This window comes from Molothrus ater, chromosome 11 (genome assembly GCF_012460135.2).
Source record: "Molothrus ater isolate BHLD 08-10-18 breed brown headed cowbird chromosome 11, BPBGC_Mater_1.1, whole genome shotgun sequence".
NCBI lineage: Eukaryota > Metazoa > Chordata > Aves > Passeriformes > Icteridae > Molothrus > Molothrus ater.
Window position 1 is genome coordinate 6,744,118 of NC_050488.2, and position 26,134 is coordinate 6,770,251.

Consider the following 26,134-nt stretch of genomic DNA (forward strand, 5'->3'; position numbering starts at 1 on the left):
CGGGGCGGGACCGCGGCCGGGCCGGGAGGAGCCGCACCTGCCCCGCCATGTCGGGCGAGTGGCTGCGGCGCTGGCGGCGGGGCGGCCCCGCGGAGCGCCCCGGCGGAGCCCCGGCACCGGGCCCGGGCCCGCCGCCCCCCGCCCTGCGCTACCGCCGGCCCAAGTTCGTGCCCGGCGGCGGCGAGGAGGCCCCGCGGGGCGGGCGGGCCGTGCGCGGCGCCGCGCCCGAGCGGCCGCTGCCCTGGGGCGCGGGATACGCCGAGTGAGTGCAGCCGGCAGCGGCGCCGCTCCGGGAGGGGCTCCGGGCGGGCGAGGGGCGCTGCCGGGGCCGGTACCGGGGAATGGTGCAGGTTTAGGGGTGTGGAGGGGGCGGAGGCTTGGGGGGCTCCTGGCGGGGTGCCCGGGGCGGTCGCTCCCCATCTGCCCTGGCTGCGCCCTCGGCTGCAGCCGCCCCGGGCCGGAGGGGCCGCCCGCAGGCCCTGCTCGCCCTCCTGCAGCATCTGCGGGCCAGGAGAGAGCGGCTTTGTGCCCCAGAGCAGGTGTGGCGTGGCGGTGAATGCTCCGGCCCCTCTCCGTCCCTGCCGGGGCCGGCGGGGACAGCCCTGACCACCCCTGCCAGCCAGTGCCGGCTCCAGCGCTGGGACAAGCGGCCGGGGCAGCCCCGAGAGCAGCACCGCTCTTGGCAAAGTGTCTTTAAAACGAAGGAAGGGGATGACCACGATTTTAAAAATCTCTTGGTTTGCTGTTTTAAATGGCAGAAGGATGGATCAGACAGGAGCTGTCCCCACGTCCTGGTCAGATCACGTCGTGCCCCCACGGTGCTGGGATGGCACAGCGTGAAATGCAAGGAGAGCCCGCTCCCATCCAGGGACAAACATTACCGAGGCTGGAAGGAAAAGCAAGGGTGGTGGTTCTGCAATGCACTGTGTCAACAAGGAAATGGCACGGTGTGGGCTGCTGACGAGGGCTGCCTGAGGCCAGGGTGCAGGTCTCTGTGTCCCCAGCTGGGCTTTCCCCTGCTGCACATAAATGACTCACTATTTCGTCATCAGCACAGAGATCCTTGAGTTTGAAAAGGGAGCATGGGGCTGGAAAGGAGGGGCAAGGTGCAGCTGTTTGCAGGGGCTGCAGAGCAGCCAGCACAGCTGGCTGGGAGCAGCAGAGGTGCAGTGTGTCCCCACACCTTACCTGGAGTGTTTGCAGGGTTATCAACGCCGAGAAGTCGGAGTTCAATGAGGACCAGGCAGCCTGCTGTCAGATCTCTGTCCGGAGGAGAGAGCCAGGCCTGGAGGAGGATGAGGAATGGCTGATCCTGTGCTCCACACAGGTATTGCCCCCAGGCAGGCTGTGCTCACCCTGCTGCCAGCCTCTTGCTGCCACCCAAGGGTGCAGGTTCAGGAAACACGGGATTGCTCCATCAGTCCTACATGCCCACGTGCTGAAACCCTTCCTTGGGTGTATTTAGGAGATCTGTGTACCCTCTGGCTGGCAAATACATAGCTTTGTCTGTAAATGCCATTTCTGCTTCCATGAGCCATGAATTGCAGCATTTGAGGTCATCAAGCCCTTGGTGCCCTCACCTTTCCTGTCCTCCCTGTGCTTTCAAGGGCCAGTGTGTCTTGGGCAGTGTGTCTTGGGCAGCAGCATGAGCTGGGCACACAGGATGCTCTCACCAGCCTCTGCTGCACATCTGGTGAAATGGCCCCATCTCCCCTAATACAGCACGTGAGGGGTGTGGTGCAAATCCAGATGCTCAGATCTGAGATGATGCGGTGGGCAGAGCAACATGTGGGCATCACTTGAGTTTGAGGAGATTTACCAGTGGCAGGGAAGGGAAGCTGGGGTGGAAAAGTCAGACAAAACACATGCAGTGGCATCCTGGCTCTGAGCCTGCCATCTGTACAACCCCTTCAGCCCCTGTCTTGTCCCTGTTCCTCACGGCAGTTCCTGACTGGTCACTACTGGGCGCTGTTTGATGGCCATGGTGGCCCAGATGCTGCCATCATCGCCTCCAACTATCTGCACTACTGCATCAAGCAGAAGCTGGAGGAGGTTGTGGGAGGCATCACCGAGGCCCAGCCCCCCATGCACCTCAGCGGGCGCTGTGTTTGTGACAGTGACCCCCAGTTCGTGGAGGAGAAGCACATCCATGCAGCAGACCTGGTGGTGGGAGCCCTGGAGAATGCCTTCCAGGAATGTGTGAGTACCCATGCAGGGCACCAGTCCTGCTGGCCACAGCCTGACCCTCCCTGAGCCCTGGAAGGGCAGGGTCTGCAATTCTGCTGAGTAGGCTGCAACATTGGGCCAAACCTTTAAATGTGCTGAGATCACATTGGGTCAGAGCCCAGGGCCTGTGTCAGAGTTGTGTGTTGGCAGTGCTGACCAAGAGCAAAGCTGCAGCAGCTCTGAGCAATTCTGTAGGGCAGGCAGATGGCTGTTGTCACACTCATACAGCACAAGGCTGAGCTCTCCCCATCACCCTCCTAAAGCATCCATAATCCAGGAGCAGCAGCTGTGTAGGCTGTACACAAGCAACATTGCCTGTTACTTTGCTGGCTTCTTGTGGCCCATCCACATCAGTTTTGGTTCTGGATTTCTGCTGGGAGGGATGAGACTGTGTAGAAAGCAGCAGCCCAGATCACACCAGTCTCCAAACTTGTTGAAACCAACAGGATGAAGTCATTGGCCAGGAGATGGAAGCTACAAACCAGACAGGAGGTTGCACTGCTCTGGCTGCACTTTATTTCCAGGGAAAGCTGTATGTGGCCAATGCTGGGGACAGCAGGTGAGTCATAATAAAAGGGGGAAGTTTCTGGGGGTGAGAGCTGGGAGTTAAGCAAGGTTTCCAGCATCTTTCTGTCCTGGTTTCAGCTGGGACAGAGTTCTAGAGAACACTGTTGAAAACCCAGTGATGTTTGAGTTGTGCAAGCACTGCTCAGCACCTGCTCAGAGTCAGGCACTTTTCAGCTTCTCACCCCACCAGCAAGGAGGTTTGGGGGCACAAGAAGCTGGGAGGGGACACAGCTAGGACAGCTGACCCCAAGGAATGTTCCAGACCACACAGCACCATGCTCAGTGTGTGAACTGAGGGGAAAGGTGGCCTGGGGCCACTGCTGGGGAAGTGGCTGGGCATCAGTCAGAAGGTGGTGAGCAACTGCACTGTGTAACTGTTGTTTTCTATATTCTAATTATTTTCTCACGATTTTCCCTCCGTTCCTGTCCTAATAAACTTTCCTTCTCTCAACTCACAGATTTTATTTTCCTTTTTCCCAGTTACCTGCCCCATCCCACTGGGAGTGGGGGAATGAGTGAGTTGCTGTGTGGTGTTTAGCTGCCAGGTTAAAGCACAGCTCTGATTTAATCCTACAGACAGTAAATGTGCAGCCCAGCCATCCCCCTCCTGCCTGGCACGGGACCTGTTAGAAGAAAGGTGCTCTCATGCCTTCTGAAACAGTTTGGGGATTTCAAGGGACTAAAGCTGCCCAGACACAGCCTTGGGGTGGTAATGCAGCAGCCCACTCAGCCTGGCAGGTGTTTCAAAGTGAAGGCTGATTTCCCTCACTTGGCTGTGGCCTCCCCATTCCTCTAACAGTGAGCTCGACCACTGTCAAACCAGGCAAGCACAGTTCTCTGCTGCAGCAGTGCAATTACAATGGAGTTATTTGAAATACAGTGGCATTTTTTAACAGGTTTGGGTGCACAGCTATTGTCTGGCACAGCTGAGCTTTGCCTCTTCCCCCTTGTAGGGCAATTCTTGTCCTGAAGGACAGCATTGTGCCCATGAGCAGCGAGTTCACCCCCGAGTCAGAGAGGCAGCGAATCCAGCACTTGGTGAGTGACTCCTTCCACACATCAGACAATCCAGCTGAAGCATCCCACTGGGCCAGAGAGGGCTTGTGGCCAGAGGACCTCCAGCTTTCCTTGAAGGCCACTGTGTGGCCATAATGTCAGCTGGAACGAGCCAGGGAGGGCTGGGGTAGAAATTCAGCCAACAGTCTTTGGTATAGGAGATGTTCATGTCTTCATTGGAATGTGCTTCCCAATTCTGGTCTCCTTCTGCTGCTGGGAGTGCCAGTCCTGAGGCAGAAGCAGCTCTGCTGCCCTACTGCACTGAAGCAGAACCTGTCCATGCTCAGCCCTCCATTCCCTCCTCCAGGCTTTCCTTTTCCCCAAGCTCCTGGATGGTGAATTCACCCGCTTTGAGTTTCCACGGAGGCTGAAGGGAGATGATGTGGGCCACAAAGTCCTGTACCGGGATTACTTCATGGAGGGCTGGTGAGTCCCTTCTGCCCTGCAGGGCTGCAGCACAGGGCAGCTTTACCTGCTCACACCCATGGGGAAGTGAGGGGACAAGGGCCACATCCTGCCAGTGAGAGCAGCAGCACGATGGTAGGGGAGGATGCTGTGAGCAGCTCCCTCCAAAGGACCAGGACCCTGGCAGGGTGGTTAGAAAACAGAATGGTCCTTCTGGCATCCATGGGCATGGGGCTGGTGCAGACAGTTCCAGGCTGGTGCAGGTACAAGCTGGGGAGGAAGGGGAGAGTGAGGATCACCTTGCCCCATCCTCAGTGAGCTGCCTGTGCATGGGGACACCACAAGAGTCAATCAGAGTCAAAATGCTCTGGCTGGGTTGTACTATGATGTCAGACAAATACCAAATCAACAGTGAATTCTCTGTTCCAGGGGGTACAAGACGGTGGAGAAGGCTGACCTCAAGTATCCTCTTGTCCATGGTCATGGGAAGCAGGTAGCTTAATGCTTTACACACTGGGAAGGCACAGGCAAGTCTTCTGGGTGTCCTCAGTGTCCCTGTCACTCATGTCACACTCTGGGGCACTAGAGCAAACCTGGAGCTCTGTGTCCAGCACAGCACAGTCCCACAGCCTGGGTACAGCAGCTTCCTTTGCTGCCTGGCTGGTGTAACCCAGAGCCCGCTGGAGCTCCCTCCTCTAGAGTACAGCAGAGCAGAGAGCAGCCCTGAGGGCTTGCATACAGAACTCCATTCAGATGAGAACTTCATCAATTCCCACTTGGGACTGTCTCCTTTAGCTCTAGTGCCTTTCCCACAAACTGTCCTCCTCAAGGAGAGGCTGAGCAATGAGCCTGGGGAGGGAGGGAGGGGGGTAGGGAGAAGCAGTGACTGCACCCATCCAGCATCTGCCTGCAGGAAGTCCCATCACCTCTCCCAGAACTACCACCCATGTGCCACCTCCTTTACCGAGTCAGTGCAGAACGTCCTTTGTCAGGACAAACAGACACCCCCAAACCAGCCCAACTGTCTTTCTTGCCACGTCAAACCAAGAGCAGATGCCACCATGGGCCTCCTGAGGTCTGCAGCATTACCCAGAGCACATGTACTAACTCCAGAGCACACCCTGGGCCACATGGAGCCATTCACAGTCAGGCTGCTTCCACACTCCCATCAGGACATTGCTTCTGATCACTCCTCCATCTCCAAAGTCTCCAGAGGCTATTCTGGGTGATGGTTGGAGGAAGGTCCTAAAGCAACACATAGATCAGTCAAGACAAGCCACACACCAGCCTTGAAAGGCCCCACACCCTGACATTTCAATCCTGTTTTGCTTTGTTTGGGGCCAGGCTCGCCTGCTGGGCACTCTGGCTGTCTCTCGAGGCCTGGGGGATCATCAGCTCAAGGTCATTGACACCAACATTGAAGTCAAACCCTTCCTCTCCTGCATTCCTAAGGTCAGTCACAGCACGTGGGAATTGCAGGGTGGAATTAAACAAGCTGCTCCTCTGAAGGATGCACCTTTTAAAGACTTGGCAGGTCTTAGCATTTCTCCAAGCACCCTGGTCCCAGTGTGTCATCTCTCAGGGGCAGTCTCATCTCCCTGACTCCTCTGTTACATTGCAGGAATTGTCACAGATTTACTGCCCTGCTTTCCAGGTGAATGTATTTGACTTTGCTCTGCATGACATTAAGGAAGACGATGTCCTCATCATGGCAACTGACGGCCTTTGGGATGTTCTGTGCAACGATGAGGTGGCCCATGTGGCCAGAAGCTTCCTTGCAGAAAACAGGACAGATCCTCAAAGGTAATACCAGCTTTGCCTTTGTTTTCCCTTCCAAAGAACCTGGTCAGACCTAAACCAGGCTGAGATCCCACTGCTTCCAGGTCAGCTCTGGCATGACCACTCTTTTCTGTGACTTTGGAAACTGCCTACTACTCTGTTCCCATCCTAAAGTAACAATTACAAAGCTGGTATCTTAAAAAACCTTGTTAAAAAAAGCCACATCTCAATGCTGTACTTAAGAGGAATAGTTGCTATATTAGCCCTTGCATTTTCCTACCCACAGGTTTTCAGAACTGGCCAAGTGCTTGGTATGCAGGGCAAGGGGAAAGAAGAGAGGCCACCAGTGGATGCTGGATGACAGCCACGAGGCATCCTATGATGACATCTCTGTATTTGTCATCCCACTACACAACAGGGAAGAGGACTGACTGTCAGGATGATACACAGCATCTCTGTGTTCCCTTACTCTGGTGCCATTCTGCATCAGCCTGAGACTGAGGGACTTCAGCTGCTCTTCCAGCAAAACCATTTGCAGTGGGACCTGAAATGCACAGCCAGCACTTGGACAGGATGAACAAGATTAGCTCCTTAACAACATGCAAGAGAAGCACAGTGGGCAATAAATCACTCCCTTTTCTCATTGCTGGACCAAGGAGAACCTGCAAAGAGGGCCATGCACACCAAAGGGCACTTTTCCTAAGATCTTTGCGGTACAGTGACACTCAAATCCATATTTCTACTGATCCCTCTCCCTTTTTTAATATTGAACAATAAGGATCAATTGAGATCCAGCCAGTCTGAAGAGCTGGCTTTTAATCAGACTTGAACTAAGCTGAACTGGATGCATAAGCTAAAGCATCTCTCGTATCCATTTGCTGTAATGTGAGATGTGCTGAAAACCTGGGAGCTGCTGCCAAGACGGCACTGGGCACAGCTGTGCCTGTGGCATGGGAATGCTGGAGCAGTAGCCCAGAGCTCTTGAGACAGTTGCCATTTGTAGGCAGCACCTCAAACCCAGAGGATGGAGCCAGGCGAAGCTTCACCCTGGTGTACAGAAGCTTCCTGTGCAAAGATATGTGCCTTACTCTTATTGAAGGACACTGAAGCGTGTTAGATTGCTAACAAACCTTAATCCACACTTGCTGACACTTTCTCTATTCAGGTCATTTCTGATAGCAAAGCAGGTTTTGTAGCAGCAGCACTGATGAGAACCAAGGTGTTCAGTGCATCAGCTGATTCAGTAGAAGAGCTCCAAGTAAAATAAAACCGGTTTGTTGCAATCTATCTGCAGTGCTGAATTTCAAGCACTTATTCCAGCAGAAACACAGTGCAGCAGACATGCCAGAGTTGTCTCAAACTCTGAGGATCTGCTTCCCAACCTGTTTGTTAGCCAGGCAAATTCAGGTCTGGACAAGGTTCCCATCTCCCCAAGTCCCCACTTTGGTTTACATTATTCATTACACAGGTTCCAGGATTCCTAGAGAAGCAGCCAAACCCCAGTGTGTGTTTAAGTTCTGCAAGGATGAAAGTCCAAATAAAAGTACTTTGTTTTTTTCCCCATGCATCTTACTGTGGTGTTATTCCTGCCAGGGGTTTTACATAGATCTGAGCTGGAGGAAAACAGCCTCAGAAAATCACTGGGGAATTTGTGCTTTTAATTTGTCTTTGCTTGTCACCAGAAGCATCCCCTTACCAGAACTGCTGCAAGGGCTTGGTGTTGAAAGATTATTTGCAGCAGTCGGAGGAAACTCCCCCCAGGAATGGGGCAGCCTTCTTAGTTATCTGCTTATAGTTTAGGCAAGGGGTAGAATAAAAAAAACATTTTTCTGCTTCCATCCTCTTAACTTTGACCTGAAAACAATGCACATGAGGATTCACCCATGGTAATGACACTGGCTGCTGTTCTCCCTTCAGTAGCTGTAACACATTTATATGCATTAACTGTAATTACCCAAGATTCCTGTCACCCAAATTCAGACAGTTATTTTCTCACCTTGCTGAGAAAGAGCTCAGACCACAGGCTGCTTTGCTGTGAACACCTCTTTACCTAGGGCACCATAGCTCCATAAGTAGTTGTCACAAGGCTTCCCTATCCTGATACATTCATAGGCAAAAAAAACCCTCTTAAAATGGGCAATTTATGGAGGGGTACCTTCAAAGAACCACAATTTCCAATACAGAATTGCTGACTCTGCAAAATAAAGGGAGATTTTAAAAAATGGGTGAGTTTAACATTCCCCCTCTAAGAAACCAGCAAGTTGTATCACACTGGACAAACGCAGAATTTAGAGCACTCAAGTGGTCTCTCTACAAAATATTTATTGGTCACAGCCACAACATTGAATTCTCCACATAGGTAGTATTTTGTGACAAAGCATAATTTGAGTTTATGTATTTACACTCACTGGCAGATACCACCGAGGAGTCCAACTCCCTAGAGCAGCTCACGACCACAGAGACCAGTTTGTGAAAGGCTCACCAGATTCCTGCCCCTGACCCAAAACCAAGGTGAAGTCTCTTAAAGTGCTAAAATAGCCAAGAGGCATTGGAAAAAGATACCCTGCTGCTTCCAAATTTGTCACTCAATTGCTCCTGCACCCTCCAAAGCACAAAGGGATGGGGGCACAAATCCAGGACCTGGGAGCTTCAATAAAGGAATAAAAATCTTTCAAGACTGACTTGGAGAATTACACCTGAAATCTCCTACAGCCCAGGCAGATGTGCTCAGCCACCACACTGCTTACTTTGAGGTGGGCTCTTGAGTCTCATTTCCCCCTTGTTCTGAAGAGAGGTCGTTAATTCATCCCAAAGAACATGGGGAGGATTTACATGTCAGATTTGGAGGGGGAATGCTGTTTGCTGCTTGGCCACTCTGTCAGACCTGGGAAGGCTGTTTTTCATCAGATCTGCTTCTCATTAGCTGGCAGCCCTAAAGAACACAGGAATTGAAGCCCTGGGACTCCTAGAGAAGCACGAAGAAGCTGAATGCTAAAAGCTTATTCACCTTTCCCGTCCAACTGTCTGAAACACACAATCCTCATGTTCCCTGACAACACTTGGCACACTCCCCTCTTTTAAAGCCAGATGGAAAGCACTCCATGCTACATCAACAGGGATGTCTCTGTCTCCATGGGTGGCAGTGGGCTCAGCTGCCACCCTGAATGGAGAACTACTGCATGAGCCTGAACATCCCTCTTCACTCCAGAAAGCCACTGATGTGCTTGTGTGTGCATCCTCCTAAACCACTCCTCTGGTTCCCTTTTCCTTCAACATTCCATGCCACAACACACCATGTTTTACAACACTGCAAGCAGAAGAGAGCTGAACAACAACCTCTAGACAAGCGCTCAAAACCACATTAACAAAGAGCTTTTATAGAATAAAAGACTTTCAAATGCTTCCCTGTCAAAAGTAACAAGGAATATGGCCAGAGGCTATATGTTCACTTCCTCAGGCAAAAGACTTGAAAAACCTCAAAGATTATTTACTACTGGACGCTGAAGTTTGACTGTTAAAACACACTAGAAACCCCAAATATCTGTATTTTACAAAGCACTGCAAATACCAACGAAGGTAAAATAGCACCTAACACCCTGAAATGCAACACTGCTGAGTTAAAGTGACTGAGGCCCAAGAAAACCACCTCCCTTTGCACAGGGCAGTTTTATTTATAGGCAACAGTGGGACAGCACAGGAGAGGGGTGGCAGGAAGCTCTCATCTGCATCTCCAGCAGCAGGCCTGTGTGGCAGAGGGAAAGCATCCATCACCCTGCTGGAGGATGGCCAACTCCCACTGCAGACCTGTGGTTAGAAATACCCCGTGTGGCAGCTGGCAGCAGCAGAGCCACAACCGCAGCACAGACGGAGCACCTCAGGTGTAAGCCTGCCCCTTGTGGGCAGGGCTCCTGCACTGCCACAGCCAAGTGCTGCAACCTGAACCGAACCAGCAGCACAGAAATGCTCAGTGCCTGTCCCCAGCTCTTAGCACAGCACCTTTCCCTGGGCAAGGACTGGGAGGGGACAAAACAAAGGCAAGAAACAGCAAAACAGAAACAGCTGTTCTACAAGGCATTTACTTTTCCAGGGAGTCATGATGTGAACCGTATACAGCTGAGATGAACTTCGCTGTAACAGGGGAACATCAGGAAACTGACCTAAGGAAAACGCTCCAGCATGGTTTGCCAGGATGGAGTGGCCCTGGAGAGCAGAGAGAACACGCCTGTTACTGCCTTGTCACCTTGCCAGCTTTTCATATTTATGAGCAGGGAAGCACATGTGACTGGGCAAGGGAAAGAACAGACTTCCCAAGCACAACCCCAAGTGTGTTTGGAAAGGCAAGAATATAGTGAACACTACATTTTTGCCAGGCCTGTCCCAGCTTGCTGGTGAATGCATTCCATTGAAGCAGCATTTCAGGAAAAAAACCCTGGAACTGGGCTTGAAGACCAGCCAGCTTTTCAGTGCTACAAGCCCCTGAGGCAGGAGAGCATGTCCCTCCCCATCACTTTGCAGGGGCATTCCTTGGAGCAGGGCCACAGCAGAGTCAGCACAGTCATGCCTAAGATTTTTAAAATTCATCTCTGAAGACACCATCTGACAAAGGATGCACTGCTCTTTTGGAGCTATCACCAAAAACCTGCAGACCAGTGCCAAACTGTGTGATGGCCTACCCACATCAGTTTTACCAACAAAGGGATACCAGTTTAAGCTTGCTGTGGGATGCATTTCATGGAGCTTATTTACAAACCAGGGGCAGAAAACTGCATCGGTGAAAGTAAACAGCCTAGACACCTCACATTACTGGCCCACATCATATTCTTTTATATCTAAAAGTAAAAAAATATGGCCCATTCCCACTGCCCACCCACCCCATGATATTTACAAGTAAGATCAGCCAAGATGGTACATAAGGAAGATACACAGGCAGACTGTGCTTTCAGTCTCAGTGTGGTTTCTCCATCTTCTGCTGACAGACTCCTTTATTGCTCGGGACACTGGCTGGACCTCAGCAGTGCTGTCTGCACCTCCAGGATGTTGACACAGCAAACAGCAGGGTTGCTTTGGCAATCTCTGACAGTGGATGAAACCTGTGCAGTTGCACGCTAAATTGCCAAAAAAAAGGATGACAAGATGTATGAGGTACATTCACAGCTACCCACACTTCTGGTGCATGTTCCACTGCAAGAGAATCCAGCATCTGCCGTTGAAAACTGTCAGTGTTCACATTTGGCACAGAAGTATTTGCATCTGTGGACTGCAGTGAAACCAGAGATCCCAGATGTTAAAAACATGCACTTATGGAAAGGAACTGCACGCTCCACATTGGAACATCAATAGCCTTGTGCATTTACAGCAGGAAAACACATAATTACAGCTTTAAAAAATGCCACAAACATTTTGTAGATAAAACAGACTTCAGGGCTCTAAGAAATGACACTGTGTCAGTTCCATCTTAGGCTAAAGCCTGCTGGCCATGGAAGGTAAGAACTTGTAGCATACTGCTTCTGGAGCGTGCCAGGAGGCAAGAGGAGCAGTCCTCCCAACGGAATGCTGTAGATAAAGGTAAGACATGGAAAATACGCAGGAACAGGAACACAGTCTAGGAGATGGAGGCAATTCCAGAACTATGCTTGCAATGCTGTGCTGCTGTTAGCAGCATGGAGCCATCCCACAGCGGCCACAGCGCAGGAATTAGTCGTCGATAGTTGGCAACCAGAAGGCCTAGAGAGGAGGAAAGAAAACATTTTCATAGCAGAACACAAATCTCTCCTACAGCATCCTGTAGGAGCTGCCACCTTCTGCAAGCACACATGAGAGGCACTGAGCCTTCTCAGATTCATCTCTGGAAGGGTCAGCACCTCATGGAGCTCAGAGGAAGTTAAAGCCCATTTCCTTACCATATTGGAACATGCACTAGCAAAAGTCATGAATTTTGGATTGAACTGCAGACAGGTTATAGGACCTGTGTGTTTTCCATCTAGGACAGCCACCTTCATCCCACTTTCTCCATTCCAAACATGAATCTTCCCATCCTCTGAACCTGAAGGTACAAGTGGAAAACAAGATATGCAAGATGCACTGGAGATGTCAGCAGAGGAAAGGAAGAACATTTTTTTCTGTCAGAACTTTAGGAACAGGCAGGTCTCAACTTTATAATACAACCTTTAGAGCTCTCCAAATGCCACAAGGGCAGGTACAAAACATCATAGAATTGAAACACCCGTATCCAAATGGCAGGTTTGTATCCTTGCACTGCAGAGACTCAACTATGCAACAGGGCAACACTATTCAGGCAAAGATGTTAACTACTGCCACCCAGAAAGAAAGGAGACCTGACACCTCCAGCTGTGGAGGAGAGACCCTGGCCAACCTGCACCAATGTGCAGAGGCCAAGTGCTGGGGAAAGAGTCATTGTTCACACAAGTTCTCAGTTCAGACACAGCTAAATGTCTCACTCAGCGGGCAGAGAATCAAGCCAAAGCTTTCACCATGGAAGGGAACCAGATTTCAATGCACCAAGCCAAATATCAGAAGCTCCCCTGGAGATATCGACTCTCCACATTACTAAAATGGAACAAGTTTTTCACTATAAAATTACATTTTTCAAACTCCGAGGCTGAGAACTTGGAATTTTTTAATTCAGTTCTGCTTTAGACTCATTTTAAACAGGATTCCTAATAAAAATGCAAAGCATTTTCTTCTCCTTCTGTATTTGTCTGTAGCCTTTCAGGAAAAAAATTAAGAAGCACAAGTTGCAACGTAACCATATGTAAAAACTGAACAGGAATAAGTGGTTTGGAATTTCTACTACTGTTTTAATTTGGAAGAGCACAACAGGAAGGTAAATATATGCAATAAAGTGCTCTCCAGAGACAAACTAAACAAAACCCCCATCCGTCTTCTCTGCAATCAGGAAGTTCTCAGCCAGAACAAAAGAAAGGGAGTTTTGCCAAGACCATCACTCATACAGGAAAAATGAGGATCTGGATATCAAATTACCACAAGGTTAAACATATTTGATATATCAGCCACAGAAATAAGAAGAAAATATAAAGTTCTAGGATGGGGAAGCACCACACAGACGCATCTGACTTGTGTCCAAAGGTCCTGTTGGGCAGCAGGTGACTGAAGTGCTCATTGTGGGGTGCCCAAGGTGCAGCACCAGCCTGTACAGGAGTTTCAGGCTGATTTTTGCCACCTGCTTCCCTCAGGAGTCCATCTTGCAGAGGGCCAGGGGAATCATACACTGGGAGCCACCAGACTGATGCCTACAGATTCTATTAAGGGTTAAGAATTTGCTCCACAGACATGGGGGTTTACAAGAGCCACATGAACAAACTGCAGCTGCCTCAGAATGTCACCAGTGAGAACAGACCTGTACAAATGCACCAAGCTACAAGACCAGACTCCCAAGCACAAACATGTGCTTTGGTCATCAGGAAACGGGATGGCCACAATACAGCCACAAAATGCTGTGAGGCAGCACATGAGGGCATCCTAGCCACAGGGAGAGGACCACTAACAAACCCTGTGACCAGTTTTCCCACACTACAACAGTTTCCTGGTTTCTTATCTATTTTGGAACAGCATTTATATGTAGGAAAAGAAGAAAAGACTTCTTGCAGGCTTTTTTATGTTTCAGTCTAGAGAACACTGAGCAATCTAACAAAACAGAACACCATCAGTGCAAAGAAAGCTTACAGCTGCATTGTATTATTTAAATACATTCTGTTTCCCAACAGACACAGCTTTAGCCCTACATAACACGGCTAATTTCAGAGCACTGAAATTCTTGCCAAGAATTATCTTACCTATCATGATGAACTGAGAGTCTGGTGTGAATGATGCCTCCAGCGTGACAGCCTTACTATTGTTATAACCCTATGGTACAAAACAGAAGAATATGTAGTAGAGAGTGTGTCCACAGCAATCTCACAACCAAAGGGCAGGTTTTCCAGCAAGTACCAGAGGCAGCAGGCTCACCCCAAACGTGTGCAAGACAGCCCCTTTGAAGGCATCGATGAGCCGGATGAAGCCGCCGTTGGTGGAGATGAGGATGAGTTTCCCATCATTGCTGAACTTCAGGCCTGTCCACTCACACGTTCGGTCATACTGCATCTTAAACGTAGCAAATGGCCCCTGAGACAGAAAATGGGAAACTTGAGGAACACTGTTTGTTCAAATTGCTGTTAACAAGAATCTGCTTTTAACCTCAGTGCAGGAAAACAGCTCAGATTTTTTAAAAGAAAATCCTTAGCCCTAAGATACCAAAAGACAGTGTCAAGACAAACATGTCTCTCCATGTATAAGTTTCAATATATGAATCTAGTTTCCAAAACAAAAAAAGAGCGCATTAGGCTGTTTCAATCCAACACTTTCATACTCTACCAAAATCAACAGCACAAATTAAATTAAGGTAGGAACAGGCTTTCAAACAAGGCTGCTAAATGAAGTTAGAGAAAGAATTTGAGCCAGTGTAATCGTCATCTGACTTTTGAGAACCATGGACACCACTATGCTCAGTGTTTATTCAGTTCAGCTGACCACACCAGTACAGTTTCCTTTGAAATTTCCATCCTTTCTGACAGTCCTGGCTCAATCTTTGCCAGTGTTCTTCCAGAATAAGCAGCAAGGAAAGAAAGGCCAAAACTGCACAACAAAGAGCCTGTACTGCAGTTTGGAGCAGGTTCAAGAGTTAGCATGGGTTAAGAGTGTACCTCAGGATTTGTACCTCTGTGCATGACGTGTGCTTACTGAGAACTTTCTGGATGCCAAGGAGGCACCCACACAGTAAGCTCAGGTACACAAATCCAGCCTCTGAGCACTGAGCTTAGATTACTTCTTGCAAGATAAAAGCTGTAAAAAGGGAAGTCAGGGTACCTCACCTTGTCAAAAGAACGGAGATCATAAAGCTTCACCATTTCAGAATTGACTCCAGCAGCAAAAATCAACCCTTCTGGGTCAAAAGAACACACTGGCTTCCCTTGGAGATGCATTAAACCCTAGAAATAGAAATAGCCAGAATTATTTTGCAAGACTGATGCTTACTTATATTTCTACCACCTGCCCTTTGAGTCCGCTGTGGGCAGGACAGCACACTAGGGGTGGAACAAATTAATTTCAATTGTAAATCCTGAGGTTTTACAAGGGTTCAGAACTCAGCTTTCTCAACTTTAGGTCATTATATAGGGCTTCCAATTTGCTTCAGTGAGAAAGTTTACACCAAAACAAATAAAAAACTCATTCAAGGTGTCATGCACTCCAAAAGTCCCCATAGAAGGGAGGCTTATATGGCTGTGTTAATAACCACACCAGGCAGCACCACAAAACACTGCTGCTGGGATAAACAGCAATGCTCTACACCACTTATGGCTGCACAAGAGGGAAAAAAAGTACTTTGAAAGCAAGGGAATATCACTGCTGAGATTTACATGCCTGTTTAATGAAACTTCACACCTGCTGCAAGCCAATAGACCTTACATATGTTACAGCTACATACTATAATATTGGCTCTTCACAAATATTAAAATGAATACTATGTGTTATGTTGGACAGTTATGCTGTATTAATCTCTTTTAAGCAGTGTGGTAAACATAGTTTTTAAGCTATAGCATAATATTAAAATAGAAATTATGTGATGTAAAATACTTTTTGTAACTAGCTCAAGGAATGGAAAAGATAATCAAGAAATTCTTCACATTGTCCTATCTGGATAGAGATAACAGCAACAGACACCAAGATCCCAAGAGAAGAATTATTGCCTCCTTATCGGGAAAGCTCAGACTTGGAGGAACCAAGAAGATTGATTTACAGGATGGGGGAGGGCAGCCAAAATTAAGCAGAAACACCCTAGTTTAAAGGAATGTTTGAATCATGTGTGAGGTATATGAATATGCAATAGGCTATTGCTTTTAAGGGGTAATCCTTTGTTAGCAAGGTGTGCTTTGTGGCAGAGTGCCAGGCACCCGGACATTCATAATTCTTTGCTTTTTATTGTCTCTTATTGTCCTAATTTTTATTACTATTTTCATTACTATTAAACTTCTAAAACTTTAACAAAAGTGAATGGCGTTTTTCACACATATTAAAATTGATAGGTTACTACCAGTGCTTATTTTTAATGTTACCTTTTCCTTAAGTCACATCATAAAAAACACTTGAGGAAGTTTATTAAAAGCCAACAAAATATGTAATCTTCTGTATCCTGACTACCAGTCTGTGCTTGTTAGTCAAACATTTGCATGAACTGTATGCACATAAACAAGAACACATCTTTGATTAAATCCATAACACATTTAACAAGTTTCTGCATTTTTATTTCTTTCTGCATTCTTCTTTAGGTAAATCTGGAGATTTTACTATTTCTCTTCTTTCCCTCATAGGTCAGTTTTCCCCGTGGTCTCTGAAGGTGAGGCAGAGAGCTCAGCCAATGCTCAGGGCCCTGGTGAGTGGGCCAGCTCTGGCTTCCTGGGAATATTTCCAGGCGGTATGGCTGCCATCTCACGGACCAACTGAAAACTACAAGTAACACTTCCTCCACCTGTTTCCCAAGCTTGGCTGGATGCAGCTTCCAGTTATAAGTCCCAGTTTTACCATTCTTACAAGTTCAGGCATTAGCATAAGTCACAGAATGGCTACTGCACTTACAACCCTGTCTCATGTGCAGCAGCTTGGAGATGGAGATTCATCCCAAGGGAAATCTACACACTGGAGTTAAAGGCATACTCCCAAAAAACAGCAGAATTAAGAAAAAATTAGGAAAAGGCTTGGTTTGAAGAATGATAAAAACATTTTGTAAGAAATGTAACTTTTTTCTTTCTCTTTCATTTACATTTCCATCATCTGGAACAAGCAAGGAGCCCTCTCTCATAAGCAAAACGGTGCCAGAGAGATGGGGAAATATGAGAGCACACCACTGTGTACCCAGATACCAGGACAAAACAACTCAGCACCACTAAAGGTAAAGATTCTACTTCCAATCTTCCATTCCTGCCACTACTGCCAGTTCTTGTATTTTTCTCAACTCTTACAAGCCTGCTTCCACTCAGAAGAGTAAAGCATTTCAGAAAAATAAGTAAACAAAAACAGTTTTGCTGTCTTGCTATCGAGTCAAACCTGCTCACAAACAGTTCTGATCAACAACAGAGGTGATGCAAGGAGGTGGCAGACCATATGGCTGCTGTGTTACTTTAGATCACCAGTTTCTTCATCAAATTTAATTGCATCAAGGCACTAATTTTAGACACACAAACACTCAGAGAAGATGAATTCTCAACACAGGAGGGATGCCAACTCTGAGAGAACACCCTCTGCATAAGGTAGCAGCCTGATGAACAAGCTGATGACACCCAGCCCTTCTCTTGTTTCATCAGCTGTGGGTGTTATTTCTTGCCCTCCCCAGTGCCTCTCCAGCAGAGACACAGGTGAGAGCAAGTGCTGTTACACAATGTGACGCACACACACACACTGCACAGAGATTCCTGACCCAGGCTCCTTCAGGAACGTGTCAACACTAAATCAGCAGCACACACTTCTGGCAGTAGTTTTAGTTTGTTACAAACACACGTGCATTTTTTATTCTTCCAACTGAAAATTCAACATATTGTGCATATGAATTTTATAACTTACCTGGCAATTTGGAGAGCGGAGATCCCAGAGACGAATAGTTTTATCCAGAGATCCAGAAATGAAAGTATCATCCACTGGAGACATTGAAAGAGCAACCACCCTGCAATACAGAAACCCACATGCATCAGAGACAAGCCAAAGAAGTGAATACAGCAATACCCACCCCAACAGTTGTGTAAAAACCCATAACTGAACTAAGCAAAAGCAGCATGAACCAAGTGTAATGAACTCAAGCCCATCACCATTCTCATTTCAATTTCTCCTGGCCTGTCCCCAAGCCACACCTCACCTTTTTGTGTGCCCTGGGAAATAGCGAATGTATTTGTTGTCATGCAGGGAGAGGTATCGGATTGTGTCTGAAACATAAACAAACCATAAGCTTTATTATAAATACCACCAGCCCAAGGTTATCTGAAAGAGATCACATAGTAACTTGCTCCCAAGAGCAATAGTAATCTCACCACAGTGCTTAAGTCTGGTAATTTAATTTCAAGTAAGACTTCGAAAGAGAATCAAGTTAGAAACAGACATAAACCAACTCAGTTCTTAAGCAGAACTGAAAATTAGGCAACAGGAAAAGATACTTCCCACAGTCTGAAGTCATGTTACATTTTAAAAATAACTGTCATGTGATTTATGCAAGGCAACTTCAAAGGTGCTAAAACGTAAGTAGCAGCAGGTTTTATTCCATTGCTCTCACGAAATGGAGAGTATCAAATTTACAGAGCTGATACCACTTCATATTGCTCTGCAGCATGAATATTGCTCTCTTTCCTACATACACATTCAGCAAACAAATCTCCAACTAAGCAGTACACACAGGAAATGTACAAATTCTGGCACTCAGCTAATGATAAAACCGTAACTTTGAAGCCAGGATAAGATCATTAAAAATTAGCAAATCTCTCTTCTTTTTGTTTAATCTGACAATCAACAACTTCACTCTTTCTCTGCACTAAGCTCTAAGAAGAGGACAGAGTAGTCTAAAGCTTAGTGCACTTCAAGCACCCTTAAACATAAATTGAATAGATGAGAGCAGTAGCACAACATTTCTCAAGTGTCAATTTTATCCTGAGTATAGGTGAACATACCAAGAGTAGCTCACAATTCTGGAACATGCTGTTGAGACTTCCTCCCCAAAATTAAAAGAAATCCTTCTAAGAGGAAACAATTATTACAAGACAGAAGCCACTTTTTAATCTTTATGTGCAGACTCTGTACTGCTGGAACAACCAGTCCTGCTGAGGGTCAAGGACATTTTACTTTTGACTCAGAAGAACATGTGCCAAGGAGGATGCAACATGAACTGGGTGTTTTGACAGTCAGAGGGGCTGTGTTCAGAATGTTTTGAAAGGCTCATTCAGCAAAAGTTTCTGTCTGTGAAAAAACTGTCAAGTTCTCATTGTTGCCTGAGGTTACTCATCAAGCTGAGATCAGAGGTCTAAACCACCTTTCAGTATTTGAAAAGCAAACCGAAGCTGACTGGATGAACTGGAAATGTGGTACTGGTGACAGTTCTGAAAAGCTCTAAGTGACCTGAGGTGATTATCCAAAATATAAATCCCTAACACCAGTGTCACATCCCACATTGGACAGAACCAACATGCTTCAAAGTTGCTATTAGGGCTTATCTCTAGTTTTTCCTGCAAGAAGTGTCATTACCTGATCCCAAAGTATCCATGCAGAATTCCATCCTGCTTTGCTAAAAAGAAGCACTGGGCAATTGTGCTCCTCTGTGATGCTCAGTGCTGGCAGGGCTCTGTCCCAGGCAAGGCAGTGGCCTGTACAGTTATCTCCTGTACCGGGTGGTATCATAGACCCTCAAACTGTACAAACTACTACCTCAGCCTGGAATCAGGCAACAGGAGCTGAGTCCAGAGGTCTTGAGGAAATCTTCACAAGTAGATTGGTAGCAACAAAACATTCAACAGAAAAAAGCTTGCAAACAAGCACCAGCATTCCTAGAGAATGTTCCTGAGGTAATTTTCCCTCCCAATACCTGCTAAACAGGTTAATACAATGCACCTTGCCATGACCACATGCATTAGGGACTACAGAGTACCTGGACTCTTACAGAACACACTGTTGGTTTTATTAAGGTTACAATTTGTAACAGCAACAAACATTCTCACATTGTCTCTTTTTCTTTTCTTCTAATTAAGTGTTCACCATAATGCTACCCTGCAGCAAGAAGACTTAAGTCTTAAGGCTTACCAGTGCTTATAAACAAAATATTCAAAATGGCATTAAAATGCTTCATTAGATTGTTAATTATCACTTATTGTAAATTAAATAACAGCCAAATTAAAAATGTGACATATAGTAATAATATAATTTAAAAAATAAGTAGGTTCTGAAACAGACTAAAAAGGCATGTGCTTCCTGTGACACTTTTAAACCTTTTACAGCATTAAATCCAATTCTGGTGGAGACTTCCTTGTTCCTCTAGTTTCAGGCCCAGCTTGCTCTAGTTTAACCCAACTTCTTAACTCTTAACTTCCATCTTCTCTAAATTCACAGCCTTTGCATTTCCTTTAGTAGCCCAGCACACATCACAAGGCACCAGCACCTCTACTGTTCAGTTTCATCTGTGTAAAGGAAAAACCAAACCAAAACCTCTACTACAGAAATTATGAGTCTACAAGTAGAGTGTTCAAATCCATTTGTGAAGTGCTGTGCTAAGAGACGTGGCCAGTGCAAAATTCTCAGACATTGACTACGATGAACAAAAGCAGGACTGAGCTCTGTGACCTCCTCCAGGCTGGGCTGGGATCTGCTGAGCTGCCTGAAGCTCTGCCCTCCCCTCCTCTGCAGCTGAGCTGTGTGCACCAGGCAGAGCTGTGGCACTGGGCCCAGCTGCTCCTTCCACCTCACTCAGGTAAGAAATGAAGGTGCAGAGGCTGATGACAGCACTGACACCAACACCAACTGAAGAGCCCAATGAAGAACCTGAGCTTCATCTCCCTAACAAAGTTTAACCCCTCAGTTACTGCAGCAGTGAACAAACACGTAAGGAAGCTCAAGGGACTAGCACCAAGCTGTGCATGAGTGTTAGACAAAAATTCCCTCCTCTGACAGAGTTCTCATCACTGAAGAGTTGTTATAACTTTTTCCCAAATCTTTAGCTCTAATTATCCAGACATGCAGTGTAAGGAGATTAATATGCTCCACTCCAGTGGATCACTTACCATCTATTTTGTTGGAGCTGTACACAACAGTGTTGGCAGCATGTGTGTATCTGATGAGGTCCACTCCATACTTCTTACTGTACAGGGTCCTCTTTGGTCTGTCAGGAGGAAGCAGAAATAATTGCACTCTGCAACAAAAATCTCAAAACAAAACTCACATCAACAAGGCCTGTTCCCACTGAGGCATTACACGATTGTTTCAAGAAGTCAGATGTTTTTATACAAAGAAAGAAAAGCTTTTGTATTTTATTTTCAAACAAGGATCTTGTTGTTTCTCCAAAACTCTCCCTAGGCCTGAGGTGGTCTCTGCAACACCTGCTAAATGCATGTGTCTCCTCCAAAAGTCCTTTTCCTATGATGTCTATTGCAAAAAAAAAAAGGAGGAGCTACCATAATGAGCACAGCAAGCAGCACTGCCTTACTGTGCCCTTGCCCATTCAAATCTCCCATTCATCTGCTGCTTATTTTAGATTGAGTATAATTTGTCTTTGTTCTCTGTAACTTCAAACCCCAGAACAGAGTGTCTCGTTCACAGGGTATTAACCCAAACACATCTATATACCAGTCATCTCTAACAGACAGAGTAACATAGGGACTTCTCCAAACCACTGCAGAATTATACTTGTATCCAATCTTAGGGAAAGAAATTTAACATTTTGCAAACAGAATGAAAAATATTAGTGAGAGCAAACACAACCTACAGAACTGGGTTTCTGGGGGTCTGGTAAGCAGGTAATGCACTGCAGTACTAGAAAATCAAACTGCAGAGTAAGCTTGGAAGCAGCTGGCTAATAAGGGTATCTCACAGCAGTGGTGCCTGTCTGAGCAGTGCAAGGTCTCCACCAGCCTCCTTCCCCTTTCATCCCCAGCCGAGGCAGCACAAAGGTTTCAGAGCTGGGCAGTGGAGCAATGAGGGTACTGATCAACACCAGAAATGCCATCTCTTCTGGGAGCTGTTTTTATTCCAGACTCATAACTCTGGTTATTACACAGGCCCACAAAATATTTTACCCACACAACCAAAGACAAACAGCATGGGAACCGAAACAAACAGCAGGAGCACTCGAAACCAAAACTGCTGCCAAGAGAAAAGTCTGTCAGACTACACCTCAGACAAGGTATTTATATTACACTGGGCTTTTTCCTTTCTTCATTAGCCTCAACCTGACACACCCAAACAAGAGCACAAGTTGGAGACTTTTCATATCAGAACAAAAGCAGACATTCATTCTTGAATATCAATTCTCAAACAGCAGAAGCCAGAGGGCTTTGACTTCAAACAAATTTGCTGGGGACAAGTTCCCATGAAGGGAAAGCCAATACAGCAAGTGCAGTGAAAAGCCACACACCACCTGTACCACAGACCAAATCTCAACTGATTCTTCCCCAGTAACTCCAGCAGTTTTTAAAACCATTCTTCAGATCCAAACATGCCACACACTGAAAAAGCACACCTAATTTAAATTTTGACACACGCTAACACTATGTGTGATATACTTCCCCACACTGCTTTCTGAAGTTACCTCACCCATGATGTTGACCAGTCTGGTGGGAATAAAACCCAACAACAAACCAAGAAAAAAACCCCAATCTCAAAATATATTATATGTATTATATTCTCCCATGCTGAGTTTGGCTTTCACTTTTCTATTACAAGTTTAAACCTCAGAAGATCTATTTAGAACAAATTAACATAGAGACAATAAAGATCAACAGACAGACAAAAGTATATTTACCAAAAATAAGGAAAAAGTGTTCTATGAAAGGTGAAGTTTTTATGTAAACTGATACAAACAGAAGTGTGTCACTGCACACAACACCTGTTACCAGTCAACTATTTTAAACACAAACAAGAAAACTAAGTACTTTTTAACAACAAATCACAGTCACTAAAACAATTCCAAAGTCAAGGTCAATCTATGTAGCCCACCTACAAAAAAAGCAATATTGACAAGGAAAAATACAAGATCTCAGACAAATCTGCTACAAAGATGAAACAAAACACAGGCAAGGATTGTAATATCATTCATGCCTTGGTTTGAATCACTGCTGCTGTGGGTAAAACATCACCACGACCAGGAATGTGGGTGTGCCCAGCAAATACCACAGTAAAGCAGGAGTCCAAGGTAAACCTTTCTATCACTGCAGGGTCACCGATGTGCAGCCAGGCTGTTCCCAGCCTCAGGGATTGCTGTACATCCCAACACACAAAAGTTCTCACAATCCTTCCTCAAGTCCAAACAGACTCCAGGGAGCCTCTTATGCTTCTGAGCCAGCCTGCTGTGGAGGGATTTGGTGATGCAGGATGGGTTAAAAATTTAGTAACCATTTAGTTGTTTGCAAACTTTGAAACAGAAATGGAATCTCAAGACCAAAATCATTGGATGCTCCTGTCAGTTGCCTAAGCCCAGAACAACACATGCTAAGGAGATAATCTTGTCCTGTCAGCCCTTGGCTACACAGCACTGTTTCAACTGTCCTGACACTGTCACAAGCTGAAGTTCACCAAGATGGGGTTGAGCACACTCTCATAGAGCTGAACAACTCATTTTGGTGTGGCAAAACAAAGCAAACTAGGTAAGGATACTCCTAAAGTACAAACAGCTGCATTTTAATTCTGCCAGCAGAACTGCTCATTAACTGAGGACACACCAGATTTTCCCCCTTTTACACAGGGAAAGGAATTAATTTTCAGGCCATTTGATGAAGTAGGGTATCCTACATTGAACCCCAGCAAGCAGGACATTTCATTTCCTCCTGGCCATTATATCTAAGCAGGTGAGACTTCCAGGCTCTTGAAATTGTGATTTACAAGGAAAAACAAACCAACTACAAGCCTAAAACTGCCACAATAATGATCACTCAGAGACCTGAAATATCATCTTCACAAGAATTTTGAGTGACAAAGTAATTCAAAATAAAACTTTATAGGTTAGAGAACAAGTGTGTCCTGCATCCTTAGCTACCCCTAAAAATGACAGCTACATTTTTAAGCCAGCTGATAGTGCATGAGAAGCTTTCAAATAATTTTAAAATTTTATAACCACCAGAGAACTGCATCCTGACACAGAAGTTACCTTGAAACTACTCTCATTGCCATGCAGCACTGCAGTAGAGGACCACTGATCTGCATTTAACTTAATTAAAGCAAACCTTCTGACTATAAAGCACATCAGGATTAGATGGAGATAGGAATGAAAGGGCCAAATGCCTCCCAACCCATCCAACTATTCTTTACAGGTTTGAAAGGGGAAGAGCAATCAATACCATCTGCATTAACATCACTCAGCCCTGCTACTACTGTATATAATTAAGATCTGGGATACGATCCATGGCACAATCCATATGTATAGAGTTACCTGTTCTTACATAAATCAAAATTAAATCTTTTCATGGCAGAGTTCATTCTAGCAGATGGGGAACACCAACAACATTAATATGTAGAGCAATCAAACTACACAGAAGTCTAAAATAATATATAATAGGTGTGCCACAAATCAAGAGAATATGTAGGAGGCAATCTTTCCTCCCTGCAAGTATGATGTCTTGGCCTGCTTGGAAAAGCAGGAGGGTTAGGAATACCCAGCTTACTAGAAAATGTATACAACACTGACATATCTCTGTCCTGACACTCCCAAGCCATTTTTTTCATTCCTGCACTACCCTGACCTTTCTATTCCCTGTCCTCTAATACACACACTTCTCCTTCCATGTTCTGTGTGAACGTGATGCTTCCCAGTCCTGGCTTTACAAAAAAACCAAGAACAACCAACAACCTCAGAACTACATGTCTACACCAATAAGCACACATAAAATTTAAAACCTGAAGGAATTTAAAGCAGACAAATGCACACTTGTACAGAGTGTGAGAAAGTACAGAGAAAGATTTTAATGGCATAATGACACCATTTGGCTCAAATTGTTCCAACTCTCACAGACTACAAACGCCCTTGGTGTAGGTTTCCATCTGCTGAACAGGAGCACCAGATCTCAAGTGCTCTGCAGATTTCTGAGAGTTTATCCGAAAATCAAGATGAGCACCATGTGATCAATGGTAGAAGAAAGATAAACCCGGACAGTTAAATGAGAAACAGAAACACACCCTCAACTCATTACCCTTAGGTAACAGAAATCAATCAACACTCCGATCGATTACATCCAAACAACGTTCGAAGACACAGGCAGATCACACGGTGTTTTACAGATCACGGTGTTTTACAGATAAGGACACAACTAGAAAAAATTATTCAAAACACAGAGGACCACGTTTGTCTGCAGCGATCCAAGAGACCACTTGGGAACTGGGTTGTACGGAAAATGCCACCAGGTTTTTATAGGTTTAATTTAGTTTAGTCACATTATCTACACCTTCAGGCTTAAAGCATTTAGCAAAGAAGTTACACTCAAATGAGGCATTAAAAGGGCACATCTGCACATTGCTCACAACAACTTCTCTACTAATTAGCGAGAGTTAAGCCCAGAGAGGACCGAGAAGTCAGTTCCATACCTGCAGCAACGCCGAGACCTGGAAATATGACCAGACTGAGCCCTTTAGGCTTAGCAACTGTTTAGTTCTCACAGAAGTGAACTTTCGCTTACACTTAGGAAATTATAATCACTGTCTCCAGCGTACCAAGATAACAAGTACTCCCGTAGAGCAGGCAAACCCACGCTGCTGCCATCCCTGCCGCTGGGATTCTACTCAGAAGCCTACGCTGAAAAACAACTGGAGAGAAGCTCAAGCTGAAGCTCAGCGGCCAGATCTGCGGGCACAGCCTTGTCCCCAAAGGCCACCGTGGGCAGTCACCAGGGCCCCTCGCATCCCCGTTCCGCAGACCCCGAAGGCCGCGGCCCCAGCCCCGCCACTCACTTGCCCTCCTGGCAGTCATAGAGAACGATGGAGTCATCGTCGCTGCTGGAAATGACGGTCTCGCCGTTGGGGCTGAAGTCGAAGCAGTTGATCTTGTCCGAGTTCTCGCGGAAGACCTTGGCCACGCGGAAGCTCCGCAGCACGTTGTCCGTCAGCTTCATCCCGCCCGCCGGGCCGCACCGAGCGAGGGCGGCGGCGCTGAGGGCAGCCGGGCGGGGCTCCGGGCGGTGGCGGGAACGGCCGGGCCGGGCGGGGCGGGGCGGTGAGGGGCGGTCAGGGACGGCGAGGGGCCGCGGGGGCGGCGGAGGGCGGCGGGCTCGGCGCGGTCAGGCCGCGGAGAGGCGGCTCCCCCTCATTGTGTCCGCCATCTTGCGGCTCCGGCGGGGCCGCGCGGGACACCCTGGGAACGGGG

The 26,134-nt window shown here is 46.7% G+C and overlaps 2 protein-coding genes across 3 annotated transcripts; one reads left to right on the plus strand and one right to left on the minus strand.

Annotated features, from left to right (window-relative positions):
* Nucleotides 1-25: 25 nt before the first annotated feature.
* On the plus strand, nucleotides 26-7,596 carry PPM1M (protein phosphatase, Mg2+/Mn2+ dependent 1M). Of its 2 annotated transcripts, XM_036390786.2 has the most exons (10): nucleotides 26-262; nucleotides 1,204-1,327; nucleotides 1,945-2,199; nucleotides 2,673-2,785; nucleotides 3,747-3,831; nucleotides 4,157-4,275; nucleotides 4,684-4,747; nucleotides 5,599-5,706; nucleotides 5,909-6,057; nucleotides 6,320-7,596. In XM_036390786.2, the coding sequence occupies exons 1-10, from the start codon at nucleotides 48-50 to the stop codon at nucleotides 6,462-6,464; spliced, it is 1,377 nt and encodes a 458-aa protein (XP_036246679.1). In that variant the 5' UTR covers nucleotides 26-47; the 3' UTR covers nucleotides 6,465-7,596. The 2 variants fall into 2 exon arrangements, with proteins under 2 accessions (XP_036246679.1, XP_054371987.1); XM_054516012.1 differs by lacking the exon at nucleotides 1,945-2,199 and having other exon boundaries at nucleotides 28-262.
* A 742-nt stretch (nucleotides 7,597-8,338) lies between these two features.
* WDR82 (WD repeat domain 82) lies at nucleotides 8,339-26,107 on the minus strand. The gene is made up of 9 exons (XM_036390788.2): nucleotides 25,723-26,107; nucleotides 20,853-20,950; nucleotides 17,954-18,020; nucleotides 17,665-17,764; nucleotides 14,922-15,038; nucleotides 14,020-14,175; nucleotides 13,848-13,917; nucleotides 11,934-12,076; nucleotides 8,339-11,757 (listed from the first exon to the last, which is right to left on the minus strand). Exons 1-9 carry the CDS (start codon nucleotides 25,881-25,883, stop codon nucleotides 11,728-11,730), a joined length of 942 nt encoding a protein of 313 aa, XP_036246681.1. The 5' UTR covers nucleotides 25,884-26,107; the 3' UTR covers nucleotides 8,339-11,727.
* Nucleotides 26,108-26,134: the final 27 nt, after the last annotated feature.